Source organism: Aquarana catesbeiana, linkage group LG03, assembly GCF_042186555.1.
Source record: "Aquarana catesbeiana isolate 2022-GZ linkage group LG03, ASM4218655v1, whole genome shotgun sequence".
NCBI lineage: Eukaryota > Metazoa > Chordata > Amphibia > Anura > Ranidae > Aquarana > Aquarana catesbeiana.
In genome coordinates, this window is record NC_133326.1 from 313,621,353 (window position 1) to 313,648,937 (window position 27,585).

Below are 27,585 nucleotides of genomic sequence, written 5' to 3' on the forward strand. Positions count from 1 at the left end.
GAGAGTGTTTTTCTTTTTTATCAGCAGTGAGCTGAGTCAGGAGACAGGAGAACTTATGTGGAATAGAACAAAATATAAAAAACAAAAAAGGAATCCTACATTAATGGTTAGTGAACCATGAAGGTAACAAAAACCCACCGATTCGCCCTTAGGGTGGTATATCTCCTAGAAAGCAAATGACCTAGGACAAAAAAGTGGAAAGGGTTAAAAGGTAACCCAAGAAAACAATCAAGGGAGATCAACTATGGTATATTTAATCAATTAATAGAAGCTTTATTGGTGAAGTACAAAAAAATCCAATTATTCTAATCCAGGCGGAACAACCTTTCCCTGGTTAGGTGGTGTTCATGTAATTTGCAAAAAATTATGAATAATTTAATAAAAAACACACTGTAATAAGACAATATTGTCACAATATAAAAAAAATGCTAATTCATGAAACCCACTAGATCAAGACGAAATACCAAAGTCTAGGAGGAATAAATGGACTCTAAAAAGAGAGAATTTCCCCGGGGAATGACACCCTAGGTTGATGGAACAGAAAATATCTCCAGCTGTCAAATTGCTGCAAAGTTCTGCTAATATATTTCCAATAATTGACCCGTATTTATCATGAAGTTGTATCTTGATTGAAGATAATTGACATCCAGTTAGCTGGTTATAAACTGGTCATTCGGATACATATCCAGTATTTTGATCATGACAAAGAAGATATTGATTTGAGTGATCTAAACAATGTATGTGAGTACATAAGTCGGTCAGGTAGAGAACTGGATCGAGGGGAACAATATAAACACCAAGCAAAAGAGATAAGTCATTCCAGTTTGTATTGGATCAATGCCAGTAGTATAGGTGTTTATTAACTCTGTATACGGTCTCATATAGATAACAGTTAGGTTGACATCACTACAGCAAAGAAATCATCAATTACAAAGTGTATAGCACTTGGCTCTTGACCTAGTGGGGTCCATGAATTAGCATTTTTTATATTGTGACAATATTGTCTTATTACAGTGTGTTTTTTATTAAATTATTCATGAATTTTTTGCAAATTGCATGAACACCACCTAACCAGGGAAGGATTGTTCCACCTGGATTAGAATAATTGGATTTTTTGTACTTCACTAATAAAGCTTCTATTAATTAATTAAATATACCGTGGTTGATCTCCCTTGATTGTTTCCTTGGGTTACCTTTTAACCCTTTCCACTTTTTTGTCTTAGAGCTTATGTGGAAGCCTTCTAGCCTGACAATAAACTGACAGTTTTGTTTTAACAGGGAGAATATAGCAGGTAATATATTGAATAATAGGGTGCATAGCAATCCATGAGAAGTAAGGATGCACTAATATAAAAATGTGCAGCACAGTTTCAGGTTGCTGTTAAAATCACCCAAGCAGTAGGTCACCCCACTCTGTACTGCAGGGGTTAAATGCTTGTTTAGTACAATGCAGGGCAAGCAGTTTTACATTGAGGATGCCATGCTCCCACCCACAAACCAGGAGCATTGGCTGCTGTGGTAAGCAGGAATAAGGCATGTATCAATTTTATTCCAATCCCCCTAGAATAAACAACTATTTAACCCTTGTGGGGGAAGCGGGAGGTAGGTTACTGCTTGGTTCATTTTTAAAGTTGATTTGGGCTTTAGATTTAGACCTTCAAATTTCCAGTACCAGTTATTCCTGCTTGTTTTTCAAGGCAATAACACTTAGCATGTCTGTCCATAGTGTCACATGAGGGTGTTATCTAGGGCAGCCTGTGTGCAGTCTGCCTAGGAACGCCCACTCTTCTAAACTCACATCCATCCTCCAAGTAATTTTAATATTTCCATAACCCCCTCAAGAGCTAGGCCACTGCTTGCATCAGGGCTGAGGGCTCTTAAAGTGGTAATAAACCACTGGTTAAAAAAAAATAAAAAATAAATAAAAAAACACCTGTAGGGCAATAGCATAATGTGCTAGTATGCATTGCATTCTAACACATTATGAAATACTTACCTTGGAACTAAGCCTTCCAGCGGCACGCTGTCACTGCTGAGAGGGCTGACATCTTCCCCCGGCCTTTCTTCTGGGTTCGCAGGTGATGTCACTGGCTGCATCCAGAGTAAATATCTCCTTAACGGTGCACATTTTAGGAGATATTCATTTTACCTACAGGTAAGCCTTATTAAAGGCTTACCTGTAGGTAAAAATCACAAAGCGGGCTTTATTACCGCTTTAAAGAAGGCCTTCACTTAAAAGTGAAAGTACTGCTAATCTGCAAGCACCTTTTTTCTGATAGGTACCCGTATCCACTTCCACAATTCTGGCCTAGGCAAGAATTACGTAGACATGGCCCTTTTTTCCCCATGGAGGCTGCAGGACCAATCTGATAGCACAGCACAATCTCACTTATGTGCGGTAGGGAGCCAGCTTTGAGGCAGAAGAATGTCACAGCCGGCTTCCATGGCGAAGATGGTGGTGCCGGGGATCCGAAGACCAGAAAAATAAAATGGCCTGGATGAAGACCGCACTGAACTCCTGAACTGGTAAGTGTCTGTTTCTTAAAAATCAACAGCTACAGTATTTGCTGACTTATATCATTTTGAGGCAGGGCAATGGGCCACTCCCATCTGCCTTGATCTGCCTGCACTGAATGATGGAGCACAGAGACCCAGTGATGACTTCACTGTCACTGAAACAAGGTAAGTAATAAAAAGGGAAAAGTTTTATTTAAACTTTTCATTATGAAAGCAAGAATTGGCCTTGCTGTAAAAAATTGCAATGATATTCACCTGTCAAACAGGTGCAGAAAAATTGGTCTTTGGGTGTCGGTGGCGCCTTCCCACCGTAACCCTATAGAGGTACTCTTGATGAAAGAAAGAATTTGCCCTGCTGTAAAAAAATGCAATGATATGCACCTGTCAAACATGTGCAGAAAAATTACTCTTTGTGTGTCGGGGGCGCGTTCCCACCATAATCCTATAGAGGTGCTCTTGATGAAGGCAAAAAAAAATTGCAATGATATGCACCTGTCAAACAGGTGCTCAAAAAATGGTCTTTGAATATTAATTGTGACCATGAAACCTATACCCAAAACATTCTTCCAGATGAAATGATTGAACACCCTCAAAGCTAGGCAGCCTGGAAGTCCTGCAGAGATTCCACATCCCAAAAATACTTAATCAGTGACATTGGCATCAGGGGCTTCATAGCTGGTAATCCAGGAATGATTCATTTTTATAAAAGTCAAACGATCCACGGAGTCTGTGGACAGACGCGTTCTATGATCAGTAACGAAACCTCCTACAGCACTGAATGCCCATTCTGAAGGCACGCTGGATGCAGGGCAGCCCAACAACTCAATAGCATACTGGGCAAGTTCTGGCCAGTGGTCTATTCTCATGACCCAGTAAGTCAGTGGATCTTCAGCTGGAAAGCTCTCCATCTCTGTTTTGGCCCAGAGGTAATCGTCCACCATTGCTGATGGGATGTGGTAGCTGACAGCCCTGGGGTGCGAAGACTAAAAAATTTCTGAAATGCCTCACTTAGGCGGACGCCTTCTCTAACGCTCCTCTCTTGACCAACAGAAGACTCAAAACTACGTTTTCCATGACACTGTAACCTACTGGAGTCAGGAAAAACGTTCAATAAAATCCTCTTTAACGTGTCCTAAAGAGATTTTATCTTCCGCACTCTCTGTGGGGACGGGATGAGTTCTGAGACCTTCCCCTTATAATGGTGGTCAAGGTGGGTTGCCAACCAGTAATCATCCTTCTCCATTATGCCAGGTATTCTTGGGTCCTTTCGCAGGCTTTGAAGCATGAGGTTGCCCATGCTCCTCGAATTTGCTGAGGCTTGAGAAGCAAACTCCTAAGGGTCACTCAGGATGACAGCATCTGGAACTTCCTCCTCCCAACCACGTACTACTCCCAAGGGTCCTGGGGTTGGAAAGCCATCACTTACAGATTGACGCATGTCTTCCTCTTCTTTGAAGCCTATAAAAGTGCCATAATCCTCCTCCTCATCCTCCTCCCCTCTCTCCTCCTGTGTGTTCTGTGACATAGGAATGATGGTGTCTGGATAAAGTGGGCCTTGAGAGGAAAGGAAGTCCTCCTCTTCCTCCTGCTGCTCTGCCGCCATTACCCTGTCCATAATGCCACCCAGAATCTGCTCCAGCAGGAACACAACAGGGATTGTGTCACTGATGCATGCACTGTCACGGCTCACCATCCTTGTGGCCTCCTCATATGGTGACAATACAGTGCACACATTTTTAATGATCAGCCATTGGTGTGGGGAAAAAAAGCAGAGGCGGCCTGAGCCTGTCGTCGTGGCTTACTCGGTACTCGGTACTCTGTACTTACAGGTACTCGTTGATGGCCCTCTGCTGCATGTATAGCCGCTGCAGCATTGCCAAAGTTGAGTTCCACCTGGTGGGCATGTCACAAATCAAGTGGTTTATGGGCAGGTAGAATTCCTGCGAAATTTCAGCCAACTGAGCACTGGCTGTGTATGACCGCCTGAAATGGCTACAGACTCTTCTGGCCAGCTTTAGCACATTTTGCAACCCTAGGTACGTATTTAGCAAACACTGCACCACCAAATTGAGGACATGTCTACGGGCAGACAGGAAGTTTGAGCCATTATCTCACACCATCATTCCTGGCTCCAGCTGGCATGGTGTGAACCACCTCTGAGCCTGTCCCTGCAGAGCTGCAAGAATCTCTTCTCTGGTGTGGTTCTTGTCCCGTAAATACCAGCTGAAGCACTGCATGGCACCTTTTTAGCCCGACTCATGGAATAGCCCTTTGAACGCTTAGGGGGTACCTGATGTTCATAGGACAATTCTGCAGAGGAGGGCATGGAGATGGCAGAGGAGGAGGGGGTAGAGCTCACAGGTCTGGCATCATCACCACCAGCTGTATGGAGACGTGGGGGCACAACAAGCTGCAGCACCGAGCCCTGTCCGCATCCTTTTGAGTTGCAAGCAGCGTTACCCAGTGTGCTGTGAATGAAATATATCGTCCCTGCCCATGCTTGCTGGACCATGTGTCAGCAGTAAGGTGAATTCTATGGTGGCTGCCTTGCCCAACGATGCCAGAACATTCCCTTCCACGTGATGGTAGAGAGATGGAATACCTTATGTGAAAAGTAGTAGCGACTGGGAACCTGCCATTGTTGTACAGCACATTGTGTGAATTCACAGAAGGGGGCAGAATCCACCAGGCTGAAAAGCAGAGGTTGGAGAGCCAACAGCTTTGACCAGCTTGCATTTAGACGCTGGGCATGTGGGTGGCAGGGACTGTATTTTTTTTTTCCGCTTCAGCAGATGGGGTAGAGAAATTTGCCGGCTACAGTCTACAGCTGGTGGTGTGCTGCTGGCAGATGTGCTGCTAGAACTTGGGACAGTCTGTGCTATGCCATCAGCCCTGTCATCATCATCATCATCATCGACAACTTGGCAATATGCTGCAGCTGGGTGAACATGAATGCCAATTTGTCTACCAGTGTTCTCCCCTCTCTCTAGGCCCATGTTCCTGTCATCCTCAACCTCAGAACCAACATCTGAATCCAGTAATGGCTGGGCATCATCAAGGAGCAAGTGGCTGACGCTGTGGTCAAATAACTCAGCTGACTCCTCCATGGCTGATGTTGGGGCTATGGCAGGAATAGATGTGGACAAGGAGGCAGGTTTATCCACATTTGTCTCTGCTTGCGTGACAGAGGATGAGGAGGATGAGGAAGGTTTAGTAAGCCAGTCCACCACCTCCTCTGCATGCTGTGGCTGGATAGCACGGGGAAGGTTGCTAAACAGAGTAAATGATGCCCTGCCTGAGGACGAACCACCACGTCCACCTTTGCCTGTGGACACATTTGTTGCTGGCCCCCTTACAATGCCAAGGGAACATCTGCCTCACCTTGTTGTCATCCCAGACATTATTGGGAGGGAGGGGGTGGTGCTTATAAGCAAATGTAAAGAAGAAGTGGAAATATGTACGTAGATGCACTTTATTCAGTGTAAAGTGGGGTTTGGTGCACTTTAATTTGAGTACTCACACTACACAGACACACTCCATGGATACACTATAATATACTGCAATATAATGCACCTAGCGTATAGTGATGCACAGAACTATATGGCATTAAACGTGCAGTAACACACACAGAAGTAAATGGCGTTAAACTTGCAGTAACGCACAAAACTACATGGCGTTAAACTGGCAGTAACGCACAAAACTATATGGCGTTAAACTGGCAGTAACGCACACAAAACTATATGGCGTTAAACTTGCAGTAACGCACACAGAAGTAAATGGCGTTAAACTGGCAGTAACGCACACAGAAGTAAATGGCGTTAAACTGGCAGTATCACAATCAAATAGACAGTGTTCAAACGTCACTACACTCACGCTATCTGAACTGTTCCTACTCTAACTATACACTAATATAAAGATGACTGAAACGGTCTCACTACCAGAGACTGCGGACATACTGCAGGTGATAATCAGAGACTGCGGACATACTGCAGGAGACAATCAGAGACTGCGGACATACTGCAGGAGACAATCAGAGACTGCGGACATACTACAGGAGATTACCAGAGACTGCAGACATACTGCAGGAGATTACCAGAGACTGTGGACATATTGCAGGAGATGACCAGAGCCTGCGGACATACTACAGGAGACAATCAGAGACTGCGGACATACTGCAGGAGATTACCAGAGACTGCGGACATACTACAGGAGACAATCAGAGACTGCAGACATTATACAGGTGATGGTCAGAGAACTTTCAGCAACACACAGCTTTACAGTTGAATAACACAGCTCGGGGTTTAAGCAGTCAGGCATTTTATGGGTGTAAGGACATATCTGGCCAGCAAAACTCACTACATGCATTCAGAGGTTCGTGGGCGGGGCTTTCACTCTCTGCTCTCACTACAACTACTACTGCGGAAATACTGCAGGAGATTACCAGAGACTGCGGACATACTGCAGGAGATTACTAGAGACTGCAGTATATGCGCAGTCTCTGGTGATCTCCTGCAGTATGTTCGCAGTCTCTGATTGTCTCCTGCAGTATCTCCGCAGTCTCTGGTAATCTCCTGCAGTATGTCTGCAGTCTCTGATTGTCTCCTGCAGTATGTCCCCAGTCTCTGATTGTCTCCTGCAGTATGTCCGCAGTCTCTGGTAATCTCCTGCAGTATGTCCGCAGTCTCTGATTGTCTCCTGCAGTATGTCCGCAGTCTCTGGTAATCTCCAGCAGTATGTCCACAGTCTCTGATTGTCTCCTGTAGTATGTCCGCAGTCTCTAGTAATCTCCTGCAGTATGTCCGCAGTCTCTGGTAATCTCCTGCAGTATGTCTGCAGTCTCTGATTGTCTCCTGCAGTATGTCCGCAGTCTCTGGTAATCTCCTGCAGTATGTCCGCAGACTCTGATTGTCTCCTGTAGTATGTCCGCAGTCTCTGGTAATCTCCTGCAGTATGTCCTCAGTCTCTGGTAATCTCCTGCAGTATGTCTGCAGTCTCTGATTGTCTCCTGTAGTATGTCCGCAGTCTCTGGTAATATCCTGCAGTATTTCCGCAGTCTCTGTCTCCTGCAGTATGTCCGCAGTCTCTGGTAATCTCCTGCAGTATGTCCGCAGTCTCTGGTAATCTCCTGCAGTATGTCCACAGTCTCTGATTGTCTCCTGTAGTATGTCTGCAGTCTCTAGTAATCTCCTGCAGTATCTCCGCAGTCTCTGGTAATCATCTGCAGTATGTCTGCAGTCTCTGATTGTCTCCTGCAGTATGTCCGCAGTCTCTGATTGTCTCCTGCAGTATGTCCGCAGTCTCTGATTGTCTCCTGCAGTATGTCCGCAGTCTCTGGTAATCTCCTGCAGTATGTCCACAATCTCTGATTGTCTCCTGTAGTATGTCTGCAGTCTCTAGTAATCTCCTGCAGTATCTCCGCAGTCTCTGGTAATCATCTGCAGTATGTCTGCAGTCTCTGATTGTCTCCTGCAGTATGTCCGCAGTCTCTGATTGTCTCCTGCAGTATATCCGCAGTCTCTGGTAATCTCCTGCAGTATGTCCCCAGTCTCTAGTAATCTCCTGCAGTATGTCCACAGTCTCTGATTGTCTCCTACAGTATGTCTGCAGTCTCTGGTAATCTCCTGCAGTATGTCCGCAGTCTCTGGTAATCTCTTGCAGTATGTCCGCAGTCTCTGGTAATCTCCTGCAGTATGTCCGCAGTCTCTGATTGTCTCCTGTAGTATATCCGCAGACTCTGGTAATCTCCTGCAGTATGTCCGCAGTCTCTGATTGTCTCCTGTAGTATATCCGCAAACTCTGGTAATCTCCTGCAGTATGTCCGCAGTCTCTGGTAATCTCCTGCAGTATGTCCGCAGTCTCTGGTAATCTCCTGCAGTATGTCCGCAGTCTCTGATTTCTCCTGCAGTATGTCCGCAGTCTCTGAACCTCTCACGCAGTGTGTCCGCAGTCTCTGAACCTCTCCTGTAGTATGTCTGCACTCTCTGACACTCTCCTGTAGTATGTGTATTAATGTGCCCCTTTACTTGCTCAATTATTTGGGATTGCTCCACTGCTCAGTGAGAGGTAATGATGTGCATTAACCTCTAGCAACCAATCAGCGAACAGTAGTGATCTGTTTTAATCTCTAGCAACCAATCAGTAAGTGGTAATGATGTGCTGTAACCCCTAGCAACCAATCAGTGAGTGTTAATAATGTGCATTAACCTCTAGCAACCAATCGGCAAGCCAAAATTATGTGTTGTAACCCCTAGCAACAAGCCAGTGAGCACTAAGGATAGGCTGTAACCTCTGTGATTTGCTGCAGTAAACTGATTTTGAGTCTACCTGCTATTTTTTGTATGTCTCAGAATGGAGGGGGGGAGGGGGCAAGAAAATGTTTGCCCAGGGCCCAATCAGAATTAAAGACGGCCCTGGCTTTATCCTCTGGAAATTACCTTGTGCGACCCTATCACTGGTAGGATGCACCCAGATACTGATGGTTTATATGTTATTTTGTATTGACAACTTATTCTGTGAAGTTGTCTTTTCATTGTGTATGTCACATGTCACTAAATAAAAAAAAAATAAAAGATCTGGAGGTCCTGGTAGATGACACTCAGCAATGGTATGAAATGCCAAGCTGCAGCAAGGAAAGCTAGCAGACCTAGCATGCATAAAAAAGGGTATTTACTCCAGACATAAAACTATAATCCTGACACTTTTTAAAACTCTGTTTTGGCCAAATCTGGATCTCCATCCAGTTCTGGTCAACAGGCCTCAGGAAGGATGTGCTGGAGCTGGAGAGAGTCCAGAGAAGGGCAACAAAGTTAATAAGGGGACTGGAGGACCTCAATTATGAGGAACGACTACAAACATTACACATATTCTCCCTAGAGAAGAGACGCTTGAGAGTAGATATGATAGCGATTTACAAATACCTCAATGGTGATTCTAGCCTAGGGAATAAACTATTCAGTCTCAGGGAGTATAAGAAGACACGGGCCATTCAATGAAATTGGAGGAGAAGCGGTTTAACCTTAAACTACGTAGGGGTTTTTTAACTGTTAGGGCAGTAAGGATGTGGAACTCACTGCCACAATCGGTGGTGTCATCTGGAAGTATTGATAGTTTAAAAAAACTCTTAGATGGGCATCTTATACAGGGAGATGGGATATGATTTTTTATTTTATTTCTTACATGAACACACACACAGGTTGCACTGCATGGACTGGTGTCTTTATTCAATCTTACCAACTATGTAAAGCACAGAGATAAGAATTTTTTTTTTAGAATTTCATTTAGTTTTGGATCTGTGACTCATAGGCACTGAAGACAGACACGACCAGGCAACTAGCACTTTCAGAAGGTGGCCAGCAATCACAGACTGAATATTTATCTTAAGACAGATGTACTTTAATTAATACATAACGTTTGGTAATACAAAGCAACCATTCAGATCAGGCTTTACCAAAGTCTCTTGAGTACTAAAGATGAAAACAAAATAGCTGACAAAGATTCCTGCACTCTGCACATAGTCATTGCATTTTGCAGTGTCCAATACTCCAGGCCCCACCTGAACCAGGGTGTATTGCTCAACTGCAGATTAATCTGTAAAAAAAGATCCAGGACCTGGCTGTGCTGCCTGATAGGAATGTCTGGATCACAAGAACAGAAGTACAAGTCATTTGGCAGGTAAACAGTTTTCCTCTATTTATTTATTTCAGTTATGTATTTAGCTGCTTGCTTGGAATTCAGCTTTAAATACCAAAGAAGCCAAACGAGCAATATGAAATTAAACATATTACAGATTTCAGCAGTTCATTGTATTCAGAGAAATGTCTGATGACGGATAGTTATCAATAATCAATAATGATCCACATACTGTAGATAAAAGAACCTACCGACAGTCTCTTTGTCCACTCCCATGGCTGGCTTTCAAATAGCCTTCAGAACAGTTTACAGCAGCATTTAGGGTACATGACATACACTCTGTCTTTGTTGTTAGAAGGTTCTTTTCATCACACCTGTTTTTTACCTGGAACGAGAAAAAAGAAAATATTATGCATGTATACAGAGCACGCTTTGTATTTTCTAATTAATGAATACATGGGCATATTTCTAAAGTGAAAAGAAGCAAGTGTAAAAAAAAATCAGACATTCAGCAAACATTCTCTGCAGGTGAATCTTCCAGGTTCATGTGCTTTAATTGGCAGTGACTGATTCTCCACCAGAGGAAGATTGAGGAATGTGACAACCACTGCTTTAACAAAAGACCTCATAGTGTTTACTCCAGTATAAAAGTTCAGCGTTATAGATAATTATTCATGTCAGGAGATATTTACTTCTCACTAGGATAGTTGGTAGTGATAGATGTGATAAACACAAGTGATAGATATTTCTTTTCTTTTTTTGCCTTTAACGCTTAACTCCAAGTATGGATTTTATTGCATAAGGACATTGGTCTAGGTTTGACCAATGTAAATATGCATATGCCATATCTGTGGGACTGCTGTGGAAGGGAAGAATATATGCAGTAGTCGCCACTACTACATTGACCACTGCTGTCTTCTGAGTCCTGTGCTGTGCACGGCTGCCTTTAAGAGAACACACTATGTATTTTCTCAATTAATGCAAAGAGTTCTCTGATTGGGTTGGACATGATGTCAGTGTCTTTCTTGCTTTTCTTGCTTGCTTGGCAGGGAAGGGCGGATGGGGGGGGGGGACATTCACAGAGCTGATTCACTTATAAGTCACTTGCCCCTTACACAGAATACCTTGCATTTTTCTCAATGAATGCAAGGCATTCTCTGGGTGGATGAGGTGGAGAGGTAGGATGGTAACATCACAATATCCACCTCGTCCAATCAGAGAACACCATTTATTTATTTAAAAGAATGAAAGGCGCTATGTAAATGCCACCTGTGCCAAGGGCCCAGAAGACAGCGGCACTCACTATATCAGCGCCCACCACTACAGTGATTCTCCACTTCCACAGCGGTCCCACAGATATGGCAAATTCATACTTACACTGATCCAAGCTCGACTTATTTAACTGTGTAATAAAATCCATATGTTGAACTCAGCTTTAAAACACTCCATTAACTGCTATGCTCAGCTAAGATAATTTTGGAAATGTAAGCTTGCGTGAGAGAAAGATGGAAAAGGAAGAATAGGCATCTCTGGCACCAGCTTACCTGTAGGGGAGCTATAGTCACTGGAAAAGGTGTATTAAACATATCCAATCAACCATATACCTGTAGCCAGGTGTTGGAGTACAAAAACTTGGAGAAAGACATATTTCCCCCTTTATAATTTTTTTTACTTTCACTTTCTACTAAGATACTAATGTTATGCTGCACCATTGTGTTCTGGTCAGCAGGGAGAGAGCTAAAGCCAAGCCAGCCCATAGACTTCTATGCAGCGTTCAGAAACCTGGGAGTTGCAGTTTGAGATGGCAGCCATATAATGGGACCCATAGACTCTTTGGACTACAGATCCCAGTGTACACTGTGCAGTAGGAGGTGTGGAGAGAGGATTTTTGTTAAACTGCCTGGGAAAGTTGTTCTTCTTGGCGCTGAGGAGAGAGAGAGAGAGCAGAGCACCTCTATCTGAGTCATCACCTGCCACCAGGGGTGCAAGCCTGAGACTGAGAACTATTACACCTTGACTGCATCTTTACTGCAACTATAACGCATGCTGGTACTAAAACTGTTGTTAAGTGCACCACTACTTCCTAAAGGGCTCCAATGATGGCCAACAGAAGAGCAACATAAAGGACTGCCCCTCCAGCAAAAAAACATCCTTTAAGTGCCCTTTGATTGCTTCCCCCCCTCTTTCATTTTTATGGATAGTGTACATCCAGTTGGTCTTGGTCTAGCATAGTCCCCATCAATGCACGTTGGCAGTATAGTCTCCTGAACTCAATAAATCAAGCTTTATTACTGCACTTTAGATGACCTTGCTACTGTTTATGCTGATCTGGACACCACATGTCATCTTAAGCCAAGTCCTTTTTATTAATCACTCTTTATGATAATATGTTATTGCCTTTGTTAATCCATTTCCATGCTTATCTCTTTACTTACCATATTGGGTCATAATATATTAAGTTTGCCTTTACCCACTATTTCAGTGCCTGTTTTTTTTTTTTTTTTGACCTGGTATTATTACTGGTTACCAGATATTACTTTTAGTGAATATCTGCGGTATTGCATGCTTTGTACACTCAGTCTAGTGTGTCAGAGGGACTGACGGCCTGACGTTCTTATGGAGGTCAAGGCAAAGAACAAAGGACCCATCTTTTTTTTCAAATATAATTTTTATTGAACTCCAAGAAAGGGTAAAACACAGATGTTACAGCAATAACGTACAAACAAATGAGGCCATAATCACGTATCAGCAGATCACAATAAATCAGGATGTACAAGAAATGATTACTATGTACCTTGAAAAACGTCATGTAAAATTTGTTAGCTTGCACATTAGTACCTCATACATTAACAGTAACTAAGGTATAGTTACTAAATAAGAAGACAGGGCTGCCCATTCTTCATTTCCACTTTTCCTTAAATGAGAGAGAGAGAGAGACCAGAAAGGAGGGGGGGAGAAGGCGGGAGGGGAGGGGGAGAGGGAAATGGGTAACAGGACAACGATAGCTCGGGTCAATAGAGACATATAGCTATGTGATTATATTGAGAAACTTATGTTCCGAAGAGGGCTTTCCCCTCATCCGAGAGTATAAACATGTTCGAGAGACTCCAGGTCTTTGTATATCTCTCATGTTTTTTTTGGGCTGTAAGGATTAAATCTTCCATCCTATTTATATCCTCCACCCTCTTCAGCAACTTCGCCGTGGTCGGCGGATATTGTTGTTTCCAGAGAAGAGGGATGCAGGATTTAGCAGCGTTTAGCAAGTGACGTATAATGGACTTTTTATAGGTTTTAGGGGGGATATTTGATGCTGGGTCATTAGGTATCTTGTATTCTGTGAATTTCTGAGTGTTTGTACAGACAGCCATCCAGAAATCCATCAGTTTAGGGCAGGCCCAAAAGATATGTAAGATTGTCCCTCTGTCCCCTCGGCATCGCCAACAACTACTAACAACTTGTTAGTATTTTGAAATTAGTTTTTTGTATTTTGGTGCATAAGGATGATTTGAGCGAAAATCTGAGCAGATTTTATTTTTGTGATGCTGTGAAAGTATGATGTAGATCTGTATCCCATCCTACTAGACAGGGTAAGTGTGGTTGTTCTGAAGGGGTGTTCAGAAGTGAGTATGTTTTGGAGAGGGCCTGGGGTAGTATGTCGATTCCAGAGCAATATTCCTTGAAATGAGTTAACTGATGAGTAAAGTTCTGGGCGTTGGGGATAGAGTGCAGGAAATGTTGTAATTGCACAGCACTCCAAAATGGAAGTTGAAAGGGGCCTGAGGTATTCATTAACTCCAACACGTAAGGCCATTGCCCCGCAACTATGAATTTAGAGACGTGTTCACAGTTCGAGTTTCGTAGTGTTTTAAATTCCGTGAGTGGGAGTCCTGGTGGAAATTGGGGGTGTCCTAGGATCAGGGATAGTGGTGAAACTTTTGTCGTAAGAGAAGCTAATAAAGTGGCTTGGGAACTCTAGTTCCTATGAGTGGGTGAGACTTTAGCTCCTGAGGTAGGGAATCGTAGCACCATAGTGCACTCTTCAGGGGAATATCAGTTTGATTTTGTTCTAATTGTACCCAGAGTTTGGACACAGAGTGGCGCCACCAATGGATGACCCTGCCAAGGTGAATTGCTTGGTAGTACTTTCGAATGTCAGGTAATGCCAGACCAAAAAATTGTTTCTGGAGAGACAATTGAGTACGGAGGATGCAAGGTTTTTTATGATCCCAGACGAAGCTGGTAAAAAGTGCTTGGACCTGCTTGAAATAAGAGGGAGGTATTCTAATAGGTAGAGCTTGTAAAAGATGTAGGTATTTTGGTAAGATACTCATTTTTAGGAGATTGTATCTACCAAACCAGGAGTGTAGGCCTTTATGCCATTTGCCCAATAGTATACGGGTCTTAGCTAGTAACAGTGGGTAGTTGTGTTCATATATACGGGAAAAGTCGGATGGGATGTATGTACCCAGATATTTAAATCTAGACTTCGTCCATTTGAAGCGGAAATTAGAATGCAGAGTTGGTAGGATATGTGGGGGCAGTGCTACTCCCATTGCCTCGGATTTTGAAATATGAATGTTTATGTTTGAAAGTGTTCCATAGAGATAAAATTCTCGAAGAAGATTTGGTAGCGATAGCGCTGGATTCGTCAGCGAGAAGAGCAAGTCATCTGCATAAGCTGATATCTTATGTTGGGTGCCGCTGACTAACAAGCCCTGTATGTCTGGGTTCAATCTGATTTTACAGAGAAATGGTTCTAAAGAGAGAGCAAATAAAAGAGGAGATAGAGGGCATCCCTGTCTCATTCCATTCCCAATAAGAAAGAATTCGGAGAGGACTCCAGCCTTCACTTGGGCTGTCGGGTTGGAATAGATCTTGGCTATCCAGCTGAGCATCGTCTCACCTAGGTCAATATGCCAAAGCATTGAGAGCATGAAGGACCAATTCACTCGGTCAAATTCCTTTTCGGCATCGGTGTTCAGGAAAACACATGGGCTGTTTGTAGATTTTGCTACATGGAGGAGGTTCAGTACTTTGTTGTGTTGTCTCTTGCTTCTCTGGATGGGATAAAGCCCACCTGGTTGAGGTGAATCAGCTTCTGGAGATGTTGGGCCAGCCGGGTAGCCAAGATCTTGGTAAACAACTTAAGGTCTATATTTAGGAGCAATATGGGTCTGTAACTACCGCATGATGTGGAGTCTTTCCCTTCTTTGTGGATTACTAGGAAAGATCGTGTCAGATCCAACCGCGTTAAAGAGTTTAATCATGTGTGGGCCTAATATCGGGAGGAGTGTTTTGTAATACTGTATGGCAGGGATATGCAATTAGTGGACCTCCAGCTGTTGCAAAACTACAAGTCCCATCATGCCTCTGATTCTGGGTGTCAGGCTTGTGGCTGTCAGTCTTGCTATGCCTCATGGGAATTGTAGTTCTGCAACAGCTGGAGGTGCGCTAATTTCATATCCCTGCTGTATGGTGGAGCCATCAGGGCCCGGGGCTTTTCCCGGTTTCATTGTTCCCACGGCTTGCTGGAGCTCCTCTAAAGTTATTGGGGAATCTAATTCTTCTCGCATTTCAGGTGAAAGGGAAGGAAGTTGGAAGGATGCTATATAGCCTTCTATAGCAGCATGAGGTGGCTTGTAAAGAGTAGAATAGAAATCTCTAAATTCCTGTGTAATTTACATGGGTAGTACTACCTTTTGGCCCCTAGAGGTTATTATTTGGGGGATATACGTGGATAGCTTGTGATCCCTGACCATTTTTGCTAACAGTTTACTGCATTTGTCTCCAGACTCATTGTTTGTTTTACGTCAAAATTGTAATGCCGCCTTAGCCTTGTAGTGTAATAGGTCGGTGATCTGTATGCGTAACAGCTCAAGTTCAATCTCCGAAGTAAGAGAGGGAGTGTGTTTGTGGCGAGATTCGGCAGTTGACAATTTAAGGAGCTGAGAGAGTTGTTCATTACGTTCCCGTTTGATTCGTGAACTGTGCTTAATGAGTACACCTCTAAGGACTGTTTTTTGTGAGCTTCCCACAGGGAATCTGGGTCGCAGTCATGGTAATTATTCGTTTGAAAATAAAAATGTAATTCCTTGGATACATCTGCTAATACCTCTGGTACCTGTAAGAGGCTCTCATTCAGGAGCCAAAAGCAATGCCTGGGGGAGGATGCTCTGGAAAGTGTATATGTCAGGGAGATAGGAGTGTGATCAGACCATGTTATATGGCCGATTGATGGGTCACTCACAGCGTGAAGCTGAGCATGGGGGATCAAAAAGTAGTCTATCCTAGTGTAAATTTTGTGTGGGGCAGAGTAGAACACGTAGTCGCCTTCTCCTGATTGCTGAAACTTCCAAATATCAATCAGTTTGATAGAGTTAGCTATCTGTTTCAGGGGGCACGGGGGAACTGAAGAAGAGCCAGAGGAAGTGTCTACCGAGGGGAGCACAGGGACATTAAAGTCCCCACCAAGGATCAACTGTCCTTCTGTAAATTCCAGAAGCTTTTCTAGGGTATGATTAAGAAAGGCATCTTGGCGATCATTGGGGGTGTATATAGTTGCCAGGGTCACCTGAATATCACCTATAAGTCCCTTGAGGAAAACATAGCGTCCTGCAGGGTCCTTAATAGAATCCTGGTACTTCCAGGGAGCTTTACTGAACAACAATATGGAGACCCCTTTTGACTTTGTCGGATTAGTGGAGTGATACATCGGAGGAAAGAATCTATTTTGAAGGATTGGAAGTCTGTCATTTTTAAAGTGAGTCTCCTGTATGAAAGCCACATCCGCATGGTATCGCTTTAAATCAATAAATCAATCAATTCTAAATTAAACAGCATGCGTCTTTTCTCGGGTATATTGATGCCCTTCGCGTTCAGCAACATCACTCTAATGCTGTCCATCACCATGTCAGGGAGGGGGGTTGAAGGGTTGAAGGGAAGAGGGGGAAGGAGGGGGAAGGACGAGAGAGGGTAGGGAGAGGGGGAAAAATCAGATAGGTGAAGGGTTAAAAAGGAGAACTATTAAGGTCAGGGTAAAATACCCTGAAGTAACTAAATTTGGAAGTAACAATCTTGTTTCAGCATATAACTCAGAAAAAAACCGGGAGAATATGCTAGCCTACGGGGGGGAGAGATTAGTCAGAGCCCAAGAGAAGAGGACCCAACCCTCCCATCCACCCCATCCACCCCAGCAAAACCAAAAGAGTAACGATTATTATCAACGTTGGAAGATAAAAAAGCTAACATATTTACAAAGCAATGTAAGATAGAAATAATCCAATCGTAGACTGTGTGTCCCGTGAGGTTCAAACCTCCATTGCTCTGAGCCGTCCAGCTATGTACGGGCGTCCGCAGGGTACTTGAGATAGATCATGGCCCCGGGAAGATAACCACACAGGAGACAGGGCACCCCGGGTGAGTGCGTGGCCATAAGTATTGACCCGCAATCTCCCGGCGTGTGCAAACATTAAGGCATCAATTTTATCAACGGTATGACTCCGTAAATGTAATTTGGTATACATACATAATAGGCCGTAATGAGGATAATAGGTATTATGAGTATCTTGCAGAAGGAGTCTCCTCTCACACTGTATGTGGTCATCCAAACCCCCGTCAACACGTCGGTGGGCGGGGGTTTCGCAGGGCGCTCTGGGAAGCCAACACTCCAAATGAAGGAGGCACCACCCCATCTGCTTTCCTGTGAGTGGGGCGATATCCCAGTTAAAATATTAGGGCACAAAGACCTTCAGGATTGTTATATGGGGCAAGGGGAGGGTGGGATGTGGTTTCCGCTGATCTCAATAGGCTGCAGAATCCTTCTAATGTGGATGGGGGCAGTTGGCATGTAGCTTAATGCTGCAGAATGGGTGTCAGCAGCAGGGAATATCTCTCAGGGAGGAGAGGGCTTCGTGGGGGGCAAATGCACTATGTTCATGCAGGGGAAGTTGAGGCGTGAACCAGGGCAAGGTCCTGTTTCAGGGGTGTTAGGGGAGCAAAGGAGTAACAGGATGAGATGTGTTCTTAGTGAGGCTGGCCAGGAGTGCTCTTAGTGGGGGTAGCAAGTACAGAGTGTGGATGTGTTTATGACTCACGTGGTTCCTCCGGGGATGGTAGTCATGAGCGGCGGTGGCTCCTCTGCGGTCTGGGCTGGTAGGTACCTCCGAGTGTGGAGCGGCCCGGATGGCTGGACGTCTCGGAAGAAAAGCTAACCAGTTCGGGACCGTAATCGGATTAGCCCCCAGGAAGGTAAAATCAGCCGGGAGGGAATCCGGTGTTCGGAGGGTAAAAGACCACTGGTCTTTGTGGAATGTAACTGAGAGGGGGAAACCCCACCAGTATGTGTGATCCATCCTCCTGGCTAGATCCAGGAGTGGTCGGAGCATGGCTCAGAGCTGCAGCGTAGCCCTGGAGAGGTCCGGGAGGATTTTAACAGGGGCCCCATCGAATTCCAGGTCTCCTGCTTCCCAGGCCTTTCGGATGATGTTCTCTTTGTGGGTGTAGTAGTGTAGATAGCAGATCACATCCTGGGGCCTAGTAGGGTCATTCGATCTAGGGCTTGTGAATCCGGTCCAGCTCCACTCGGTCTGGTAGGTTGACGCCCGCTATGTCCTTAAAAATAGCAGTTGCCATGTCGGCCTGGTCTTCTGCTCCAGTGGCCTCCCACAAGCCCCGGAGCCGTAGGTTGTTGCAGCAGCTCTGGTCCTCAATATCTTCAAGGTGTAGTTGCAGGTTCACCACCGCTTCTGTATGCGTGCTCTAGAGTGCCTCCAATGCAGACACCCGGTGGTCTAGTGTGGATAGCGAGGCTTCCCCCGTTGTGAGTCTGGTGGAGAGGGCCTGCACCTCTTTTTTACAACCTGGAGTTCCTGCCTGTGAGCTGCTTTCACCTTTCCTATGAGAGCCTCAATGTCAGCCTTAGTTGGCAGGGCCTGGAGGAGGGACCGCAGCTCAGTGTCTGCATGATAAGTCAGGGATGGAGAAGGTGGCGACCCCTGTGGGTCTGATAGGAAGGCTGGCGGGATGTCGGGGTAAGCCTCTGAGCCCGAGGACACTGCGGGTGAAGTAGGCGAGTCGTGGGAGATAGGACTCACCAAGGGTGCAGCACGTGTGTCCGTCATCATGAGCTCTGGGGAGTTCAGCTGGGTGATATGAAAAAAGCGCTGGATCTCACTCACGGATGGAGCTGATTGAGAGGGCTTTGTGGATTTAATGTTCTTCTTAGCCTTCTTCTTCTTAGAGGAGTGCATATTGTGTAAGATCAAGCTAAAAAGGCTGGGGTGGATAGGGGACGGTTGGGAGCTCAGCAAACACACGTCTCTATTCAGCCATGTCCAGACCATGCCCCCAAAGGACCCATCTTAACCAGGGGCTCCTACGGGTGTAGCACTACATTCCTGCAGAAACTGAATATCAGACACAGGCTTGTCTAATGACCGGGTTGTTTTTAGTTAGACTGGACAATCCTTTTGTCTATGGGCACATTTACTGAAATAATTCAGAGCATCTTAATTAAAACTATATACTATAAACTTACTATAACTATAACAGTAACAGGGAGAACAGGGTTATATGTAGGTTTGTGGTTGGATGCAAACTGAGATCACAGGATTAGAATACCCCTCTTGGAAGAAAGTAAATGTAAATGGAAACCAAATGTGTTTTTTTTTCTTTATCCAATATGTGGGAGAAAGATGTGCTCTCCTTCTTCTTGTATTTTGACCATGCTTTTTTGTGGAAACTATGAAAGATGATACTCATTACTATTAAATACTGTTTGTGCAAAAAATGTCTAATGTTTTATTGTGCCTTGGTATTCAGTTTTTTAGGAAAAATTCACTTATCCTTTTCTGCTCCCCCATTTCCCCTCTTCACTTCAGTGGGTAGACTGTTTATAAACCCTGTACTGCTGTGGATTGGCCTGTTGACAATAGGCTGGAGAAGGCAAAAAACCTACTAACGCACCAAGCACACTTTAGTGCATTGCAGTCATTAATTTTCAAGAGCACCTCTACCTATTAAGGCAACACATCTCCAACATACATTCCTTGCAGCAAACCTCTGCATCAGGAATGTAGGTGCTTGTCTGTTTTAGGCTAGGTTCACATATCTGTGGTGTGGTTTGCAGTCCGGTGTCCTGTGTGTTTCTGTTCACTGGATCAGGTGCGATTCAAGTGAAAAACTTTCCTTGAATTTGCACCTTAACTGGACCCAAAAATGCACCGGACCCTTTTCAAAACAACACCATAGTTGCTCTGGACATGTGTGAAAGCCGGTCATGTTATGTGAATTGGATGTGGGTAAAAAAACACATCCAATTCTCATATATGTGAACCCAGCCTTAGGTTCATTGTGGTGCATTGGCAGTCTATTCCAATGAATGTGTTTCCTTATTGCAATGCAAGTTATCATATGAGCACGCATTTTCGCACCAAAATGGGCCACTTTGCTGTGAATGTTCATTTAGTGGAATAAAATCGATTAACATAATGTTGATACAAAAAGAAGATGCTATGTTTTTTACAGATGCTTAAAGAAGAATTCCAGGCATGGTTTTTATTTACATACTATCTAGCTTGGACCAATGTAACTATGTATATGACATACCTGGCCGATGCCCCTGGAAGCTAGAAACCACTGAATCAGACACTGCTACTCCAGTGATCTCCACTTGCCTTTGGGTCCCATGCTGAGCACCCGGCCTGATGCATTGTAAGCACAGGAGGTTGGCTTCTCAGCACGGGCATTCATAGAATACTTTGCATCTTCTGAATGAATGCAAAGCATTATCTGATTGGACAAAGTGGAGAGGTGGGTTGGTGACGTCATGCTCTCCACTTCGTCTAATGAATTAATGCTTTGTACTCATTCAGAAAATTCAAAGCATCCTGTGAATGATGCCCATGCTGAATAGCCGACCTCCTATATTCAAAGCCATCAGGCCAGCACTCAGCACCCAGAAGCAAGTGGAGATCACTGTAGTAGTAATGTCTACTTTAGCGATTTCCAGCTTACAGGGGCATTGGCTAGGTATGGTATACACAGTCAGTGGTCCCAGCAGGACCATTGTAACTATGTAAAAATATGCCATGACTGGAATTCTCCTTTAAAGATCTTCACTGTTGCCAAATCAGAAGGGGCAACACTACCATATGATGACATATACCTTATAGACTAATAGCAATTCCTTAAGTGTACAGAAATGTATTATACATAACACATAAAAGAAATGTATATTCTAAAATTATGGAATATTAATTTAGAGTTGTTTCCATAAAAACATGTATATAGTGTTTCTTTTAACTAAACTGTATTGTTTTATGCTCTTGGATGGATAACATACCAATGGGGTTGCCTAGCTGGCTGTAGCATGACATTGAAAACGTCAACTAAAACAACACCAACAAGGGCATAAGGGTTGAAATAAAAAGTAAACTTGGGCAATTGCATTCCAGGAAAAAGGCCGGTATTGCATTTTTTAAAAGAACTTAATAGATTGAATGTTGGGTCTAATGTTTAGGGGACCCTTAAAACTGACTGTAGAGCCCACTCTGAGATCCCTAGCCATAAATTGTGATAACCTCCATGACACAACATATTAGGTATGTTATATTTACTTTTTTTTTTTTTTTACATAAATTCTTCAATTTGATTTCAAGCTCAGGATAGTAACATACAATATTTGTGAATTATTTGGGCAATCAAAATATATTTTACACTCATGCACTGCACAATACCACTCCATGAATACAGAATATATTCCATAATAAAATTTGCAAGACAATGCACAACGCCATACCTATGAATCTAGTGTAAGTAATAAGAAATTAATGGGTTATTGGTTGCCAAGGCTATTGCTACATGTGTGGTGATTTACGGTTTTAATAACATTTATATATTAATTTTCTTTTTAAATACAGGGACACAGACATATTAAAGAACAGAACTGAACATGGTGCGCTCCTTTAGAGGCAGGGACTGATATGAACATTTTAATGCTCTCTATAAGACCTCATGCACATGAACAGAAAAAAACTCCACCTAAGCATTTTTCACTTTTTTGCCCTGAAAGCAGCTTAGTTTTAGCCAATTTGTTCATGCACATTGTGGAGTTTAGATTCATATTTAAAAGCAGTGTTCAGGAGCAAAGAAAAAGCTCTAAACCTACATATAAACCTACATTTGAACAGGAGCTCACTGGCTTAAATTAAGAGCATAAACATGTACATTCATTCAGGTGGCTAGAATACATTTATTTTCTGGCCAGTGGAATAAGTTTACATATGCTTCTAATTGCCATGTGCCTGTAAATACGTAATTACACATCAAAATGCAAAAAAAGCATTTTTTACTCTTGACTTTTCTGTCCCCTCCATGCAGAAAGTTCTAGGGTACATAGGAGTATTTTAATATGCCGGTGTGCATGAAGCCTAAAGCACTGCAGAAAAAAAAGCCAGAACTATAATGATGAGTAAAATAAACTGAATATGAGGACAATGTTGCCCCAGGGTTATCATTTTAAAATGCAGAAGAAAGGTCAACGAAAACTACTATAACAGCCTGAATAGAAAATCTTTCTAAAGCCTGCATAAGATGTTTTTACATAAAGGAAATACAACATCACTATTCCCATCTTCTGATGACCTTCCTAGCCTATTACTAATTTATTCCAGCCATCTCTACATTCTGATAATTGGTAATAAAATTTAGAGGAAATAATGATCAAATAAATAATACAAAATATATGTTTACTTGCATACAAAAGGCGCAGTAAAGGGCAGGGGTGATGTGCATAATGCACTCACCAAATTTCAGCAGACTAAAATAAGAATACAGACAGTTTAGCCATACTGTGTTTTGCCTCTGTACATTCTTTCACAGTAACATTAGTAAATGCCAAAGGATGCCATGGATTATAAGACTCAGAGTGGTAATATAGGACAGAAGTTTTTCTATAGACAGTAAAATATTTATTATAATAGACTTTTGCTCTAAGTGACACCTGTCATGGGAGAAATACAGTATGTGCCTGCGATATTCTTTTAAAAAACCTAGCTGCTTGGCCATAAATCTAACCATTTGGCAACACTTTGAATCACCGAAACAAATATGCTAATTGAAAGAAGCAGGTTCTGATCTGCATGCCTTCTATGGCTCAATGGCATAAAGCACTGAAGGAAGAGAGTTAGCATGGCAACCAGGTATCTATAATTTTTAGAAACAGATCTGTTGTGCCAAACCTATAGCATTATTATTACTTTTTTAAGTTTACTTACCTAGGGCGTGTATGTGGATCAGAAGGATCAAGTCCAGATCTGCGTGCTTTTTCGGGCTCATAGTACTGAAGCAAGAGAGTTATCATTGCGGCCAAGTAGCTAGCATTTGCAGAAGGAAAACTCAACAATCCCACCTCCATGTTTCTCCCATGGCAGGCTTATTTAAAAGAGACCAGTCATAAGAATAACATAAAGGATGCCATTGCTGACCTCTCCTGAAAATGATTGATTGTTGCCTGGTTGGCATGCTTAAGTCACAAACCTGAAACAAGCATGTCAATAAATACTTCCAACTTTTCTCTAACTCGGTGGCTCAAAGTAAAAAGCTAGTAGGTAAACATAATAGCCAGGCAACTTGAATTTACAAAAGAAGATATGGAATGGCTGAGATCATATTTCTCTTTATATGTTCACATGGGCACTGGAAACAGGTGAAGATCTACCACATATATATGACTTCCTCTCAAGGGAAGTGGATGCAGAGATGGAACAGTAGTGTTAATCAAGGCCAGGTTCTACCAGCTGTGTGCATTTTAATGATGCCTCATAGAACACTTGAGTTCATTGAGATGCTTATCTCCTTATAATGTTATATTGATGCATTTTTCATGCTATTTTCTTGTGTTTTTTTCTTTGTGTTTTTCTTGTTATTTTTCTTGAGCTCCAATTGAAGTCTATGGAACAATGCACTATGTTGCACCAAAAGAAGCACCTGCACCTTTCTCCAAGTTTCACGAAAATATGTTGCATAGGCTTTAATAGGCACCATAGATGGCATTCCTCTGGTTGAAAATGTATTTGTAAATACCAATGTGTCACAGATGGCATGGACTTGTACAAGGACTAACTAAAGTGTGATGTAAGAACACAAACATTCAATCCTGCAGAAGAATTAAAAAAATATTAAAAAAATAACAAGCTTGTCTTGTCTGTAAATAAACTTTTAAAATTAATATGGGTCACTTTTCATTTTAGTAGATCAGTTTCAAATTGTTGGGGAGCACCTGGATAGTGTCAGGTACGCCACTTTGTTAGTGTTGGTATGTATATAGAACCTAATACATAATTCTAATACTAATCATTACTTTAACAGTCAACATCAAATACTAGCTTCAAAAATTTAGTTGAAACAAAAGAGTGATAGCTGACTGATTTCTAATCATTGATTTCTTATTGTGCTATACCTTATCAAACATCACTGTACTGTCATTTATGGGTAGGATGTATCAACATAACTACACCTGCTATAAAGATACTATTGAAGAAAAAGGCATAATGTTAGAGAATAATTCCATCAATAGATGGAGCTATGTTATCAGGTGACTTCCAGTGACCATAGTATTTCAAATGCACACACAAGAGGTGGTAACAAAAATATAAAGCAGTACATCAAGAAAACATAAATTGAAATACGACTAATGTTTGCATCTGAGCTGCTTTGCTATAACTTAATGCAATAGCAACTTAAGCAACTTAGTCCAACTCAGAAGCAACGTGACAAGAAATTTAAAAGGAGTCTGATGCTTATGTACATGAGTCTGTAGTAACATCAATCACAAGCTGTCTGATCAGCAGTCATAATCAGCATCAGCTACCTGAACAACAGCCTAATGTGTAAACCACAGCAGAGTGTATAGTACCTATAGAAAACTAATAAGTATGGTGAAGACGACCATCCACAAAAGCACAGTATACAGAACAAACAATATCTCTTACCTCTTTTTTTATGGAGTCTGCCGAGATAGGGAAATAACAAACAAGAGACAAAAGAACAATAAGAGGAATAGCCATATTTTTCTTCATCGTCCGAATCATTGTAAATTGGACATAATGTAAAAAGAAAAAAAAATAACTAAAAAGACAGTTCCTGTAGTGTGAGTCTGCACTGCATCTCTATGAGTTTGTTGTGCCTTTAAATATTTTTCCCAAGATCCAGGCCCACCTCTCTTTCCTGTACAGGGTTAAACAACTGAGCATGTGATATCTGCCAGTCACAGGATAGCATGCAACTTTTCACTATTTGACTTTATAGAGGGACGTTTTGATACAAGCTCAATAGCAGGATATCCTAAATGAGCCATGTGGTCCTGAGACAGAGAAGCTGCTGACATTGAATCTAGTTTGTCATTTGATATGGTTGATTGACGTGTCTGAATAAAATAACTTCAACTTTTCAGAGGACATTTTCAAGAATAAAGTAGATCTAAACTCTAAATGGATGATTTATTCATTAAAGTGCATGTCAAGCCAAAAACTTTTTTTTTCTGGTTTTGAATAGAGTGGGGAAGGATTAGAACTCATGTCAGATTTGTACTGCTATCAGGGGCTCAGTTAGATTTACCCTCACTTCCTAATAATTCTTTCAGACAGGAAGTAAGAGGAAATCTGCAATAGAGACACAGACAATATAAAATATTAATATAAATGGAGACTGTATAAAGTTTAGATTTCATTTTATTCAGAATTTCGTGTTATAAAAAGCCAACGTGTTTCAAAGGTTCTGAGCTTTCCCCTTCATTAGGACTTGGTACTGTTCAAAGAAGCATGTACTGGACTGTTAAAATTGGAGGGATCCTGATGAGTAATTGGTATGGTCCTTCCAGATAATGGTCTGCTTAACTGTCATTTGAAATGATAATCCTAATTATTCCTCATGCTTTTGGCACTTTCTTCCTTGCACACCCAGTCCACACTTAAACAAAGAGCTGACCTTTGTCCACCACTCTTGGGAGGGATGCCTAAGGATACTCATTTCCTCCACTCTGCTAAAGACCTCACTAAAACACCTACTGCTTTAAGGCTCAGTTCACATATATGCAAATTGGAATGCGTTCCAAAACCAGATCCGATTTGCATGACATGTGAACCGAACCGTCTTTTTTTTTCTGGTTCACATAGGCGTGGGCTGGCTGCAGTGCATTTCTAAAAAAGAGTTTTGTACGATATTCAGTCTGGTTCAGGTGCAATTTCAAGTGTCATACACTTTAAAAATTCGCACCTAAATTGCACCTGAACCGGTGAATGAAACCACATCGGGCTCCTTTGAAAAATCACAATGAAAACATGCCAGGACATATGTAAACTGAGCCTAGGATATCCAGTTCCCCACACTTTTCTCCTACTTCCAGAAATAAAAGTTTGACAGGAGCTCTAGCACTCCCCTACACTACTACAAAAAAAGCATTTTATTTCTGTTTGTGTTGCTTTTGAAGTGTTCTTCTTACTACGTTTCTCATAAAATGTTATCAGCTGAATAGAAAGGAAGGGTAAAACTCTCTAACAGAGCCCCAGATAGCAGTAAAAACTTGACAGGGGTTGCTCTCTACTTAGTAATTGTAAAAGATCACCTTGTAAAACAACTCATTCAGTTTAAAAAATAAATAAAAGGCAAAACATTTTTGTATAGATATAAAAAAACAATTATAAATACCTTTTTCCCATTTTTATAAGTGATCACATTCTTTCTGTTCTCAGCTGCATAAGATTTGGGGGGAGGAGAAGCAGCAACACACTGAGCTTTTCTGTGACAGGCTGTGCAAGGGAGGTGTGTCATGACATGTCTGATCATTGGTGGAGAGCAGCCTGAGTTCCCAGCATAGCTAGAGAACTGACCATGACGTGTTCTCCTGCTTGGTGTGGTCAGTTTTTAATTGGAAAGCAAGTGGACTAAAAGAAATGCCAGGGATTTCACACAAGCGAAGCAATACAAAGAGAACAGGATCATTTCTCATACACATACATGGTACAGCAGGCACATTTAAGGAATATGAAATGTTGGGGTAACAAACGCTTCAACTATAAAAAAACGAAGAAAAAACGTTTTAACTGTGGATGCACTTAAAACCACTATATATCACACACAATTACCATGTGTTTTTTCCTCAAAATATTGTTTTCATCTTTTTCCAAATTATGTCTGAAAAAGTTGATTTCCTCTACTCTAGTCAACCTCCAGAGCACTAAATAGTATCAAAAAATACAAGTACCACGTAGGTTGCTCGGAACTGGAACATGGATGTTGTCTTGGAAAAAAAACCTTGTGTTTCCCTCAGACATTGTGGCTACAACACTCCGACCAGACATAGTTTTGTGGTCTACAGCAACCAAGCTGGCATATATTGTGGAACTGACAATACTATTGGAAGATGGTGTTAAAGACCCTTAT

The 27,585-nt window shown here is 42.4% G+C and overlaps 1 protein-coding gene across 1 annotated transcript in view; it reads right to left on the minus strand.

The window, feature by feature from the left end:
• Positions 1 to 25,324, minus strand: part of STAB2 (stabilin 2) — a 263,642-nt gene extending 238,318 nt beyond the window's left edge. Inside the window, exons 1-2 of the mRNA XM_073620305.1 lie at positions 25,137 to 25,324; positions 10,398 to 10,531 (exon numbers count right to left, since the gene is read on the minus strand). Of these exons, the coding sequence (XP_073476406.1) occupies positions 10,398 to 10,531; positions 25,137 to 25,235 (233 nt within the window). The 5' untranslated portion in view covers positions 25,236 to 25,324. The remainder of the gene's footprint in view (positions 1 to 10,397; positions 10,532 to 25,136) is intronic.
• Positions 25,325 to 27,585: the final 2,261 nt, after the last annotated feature.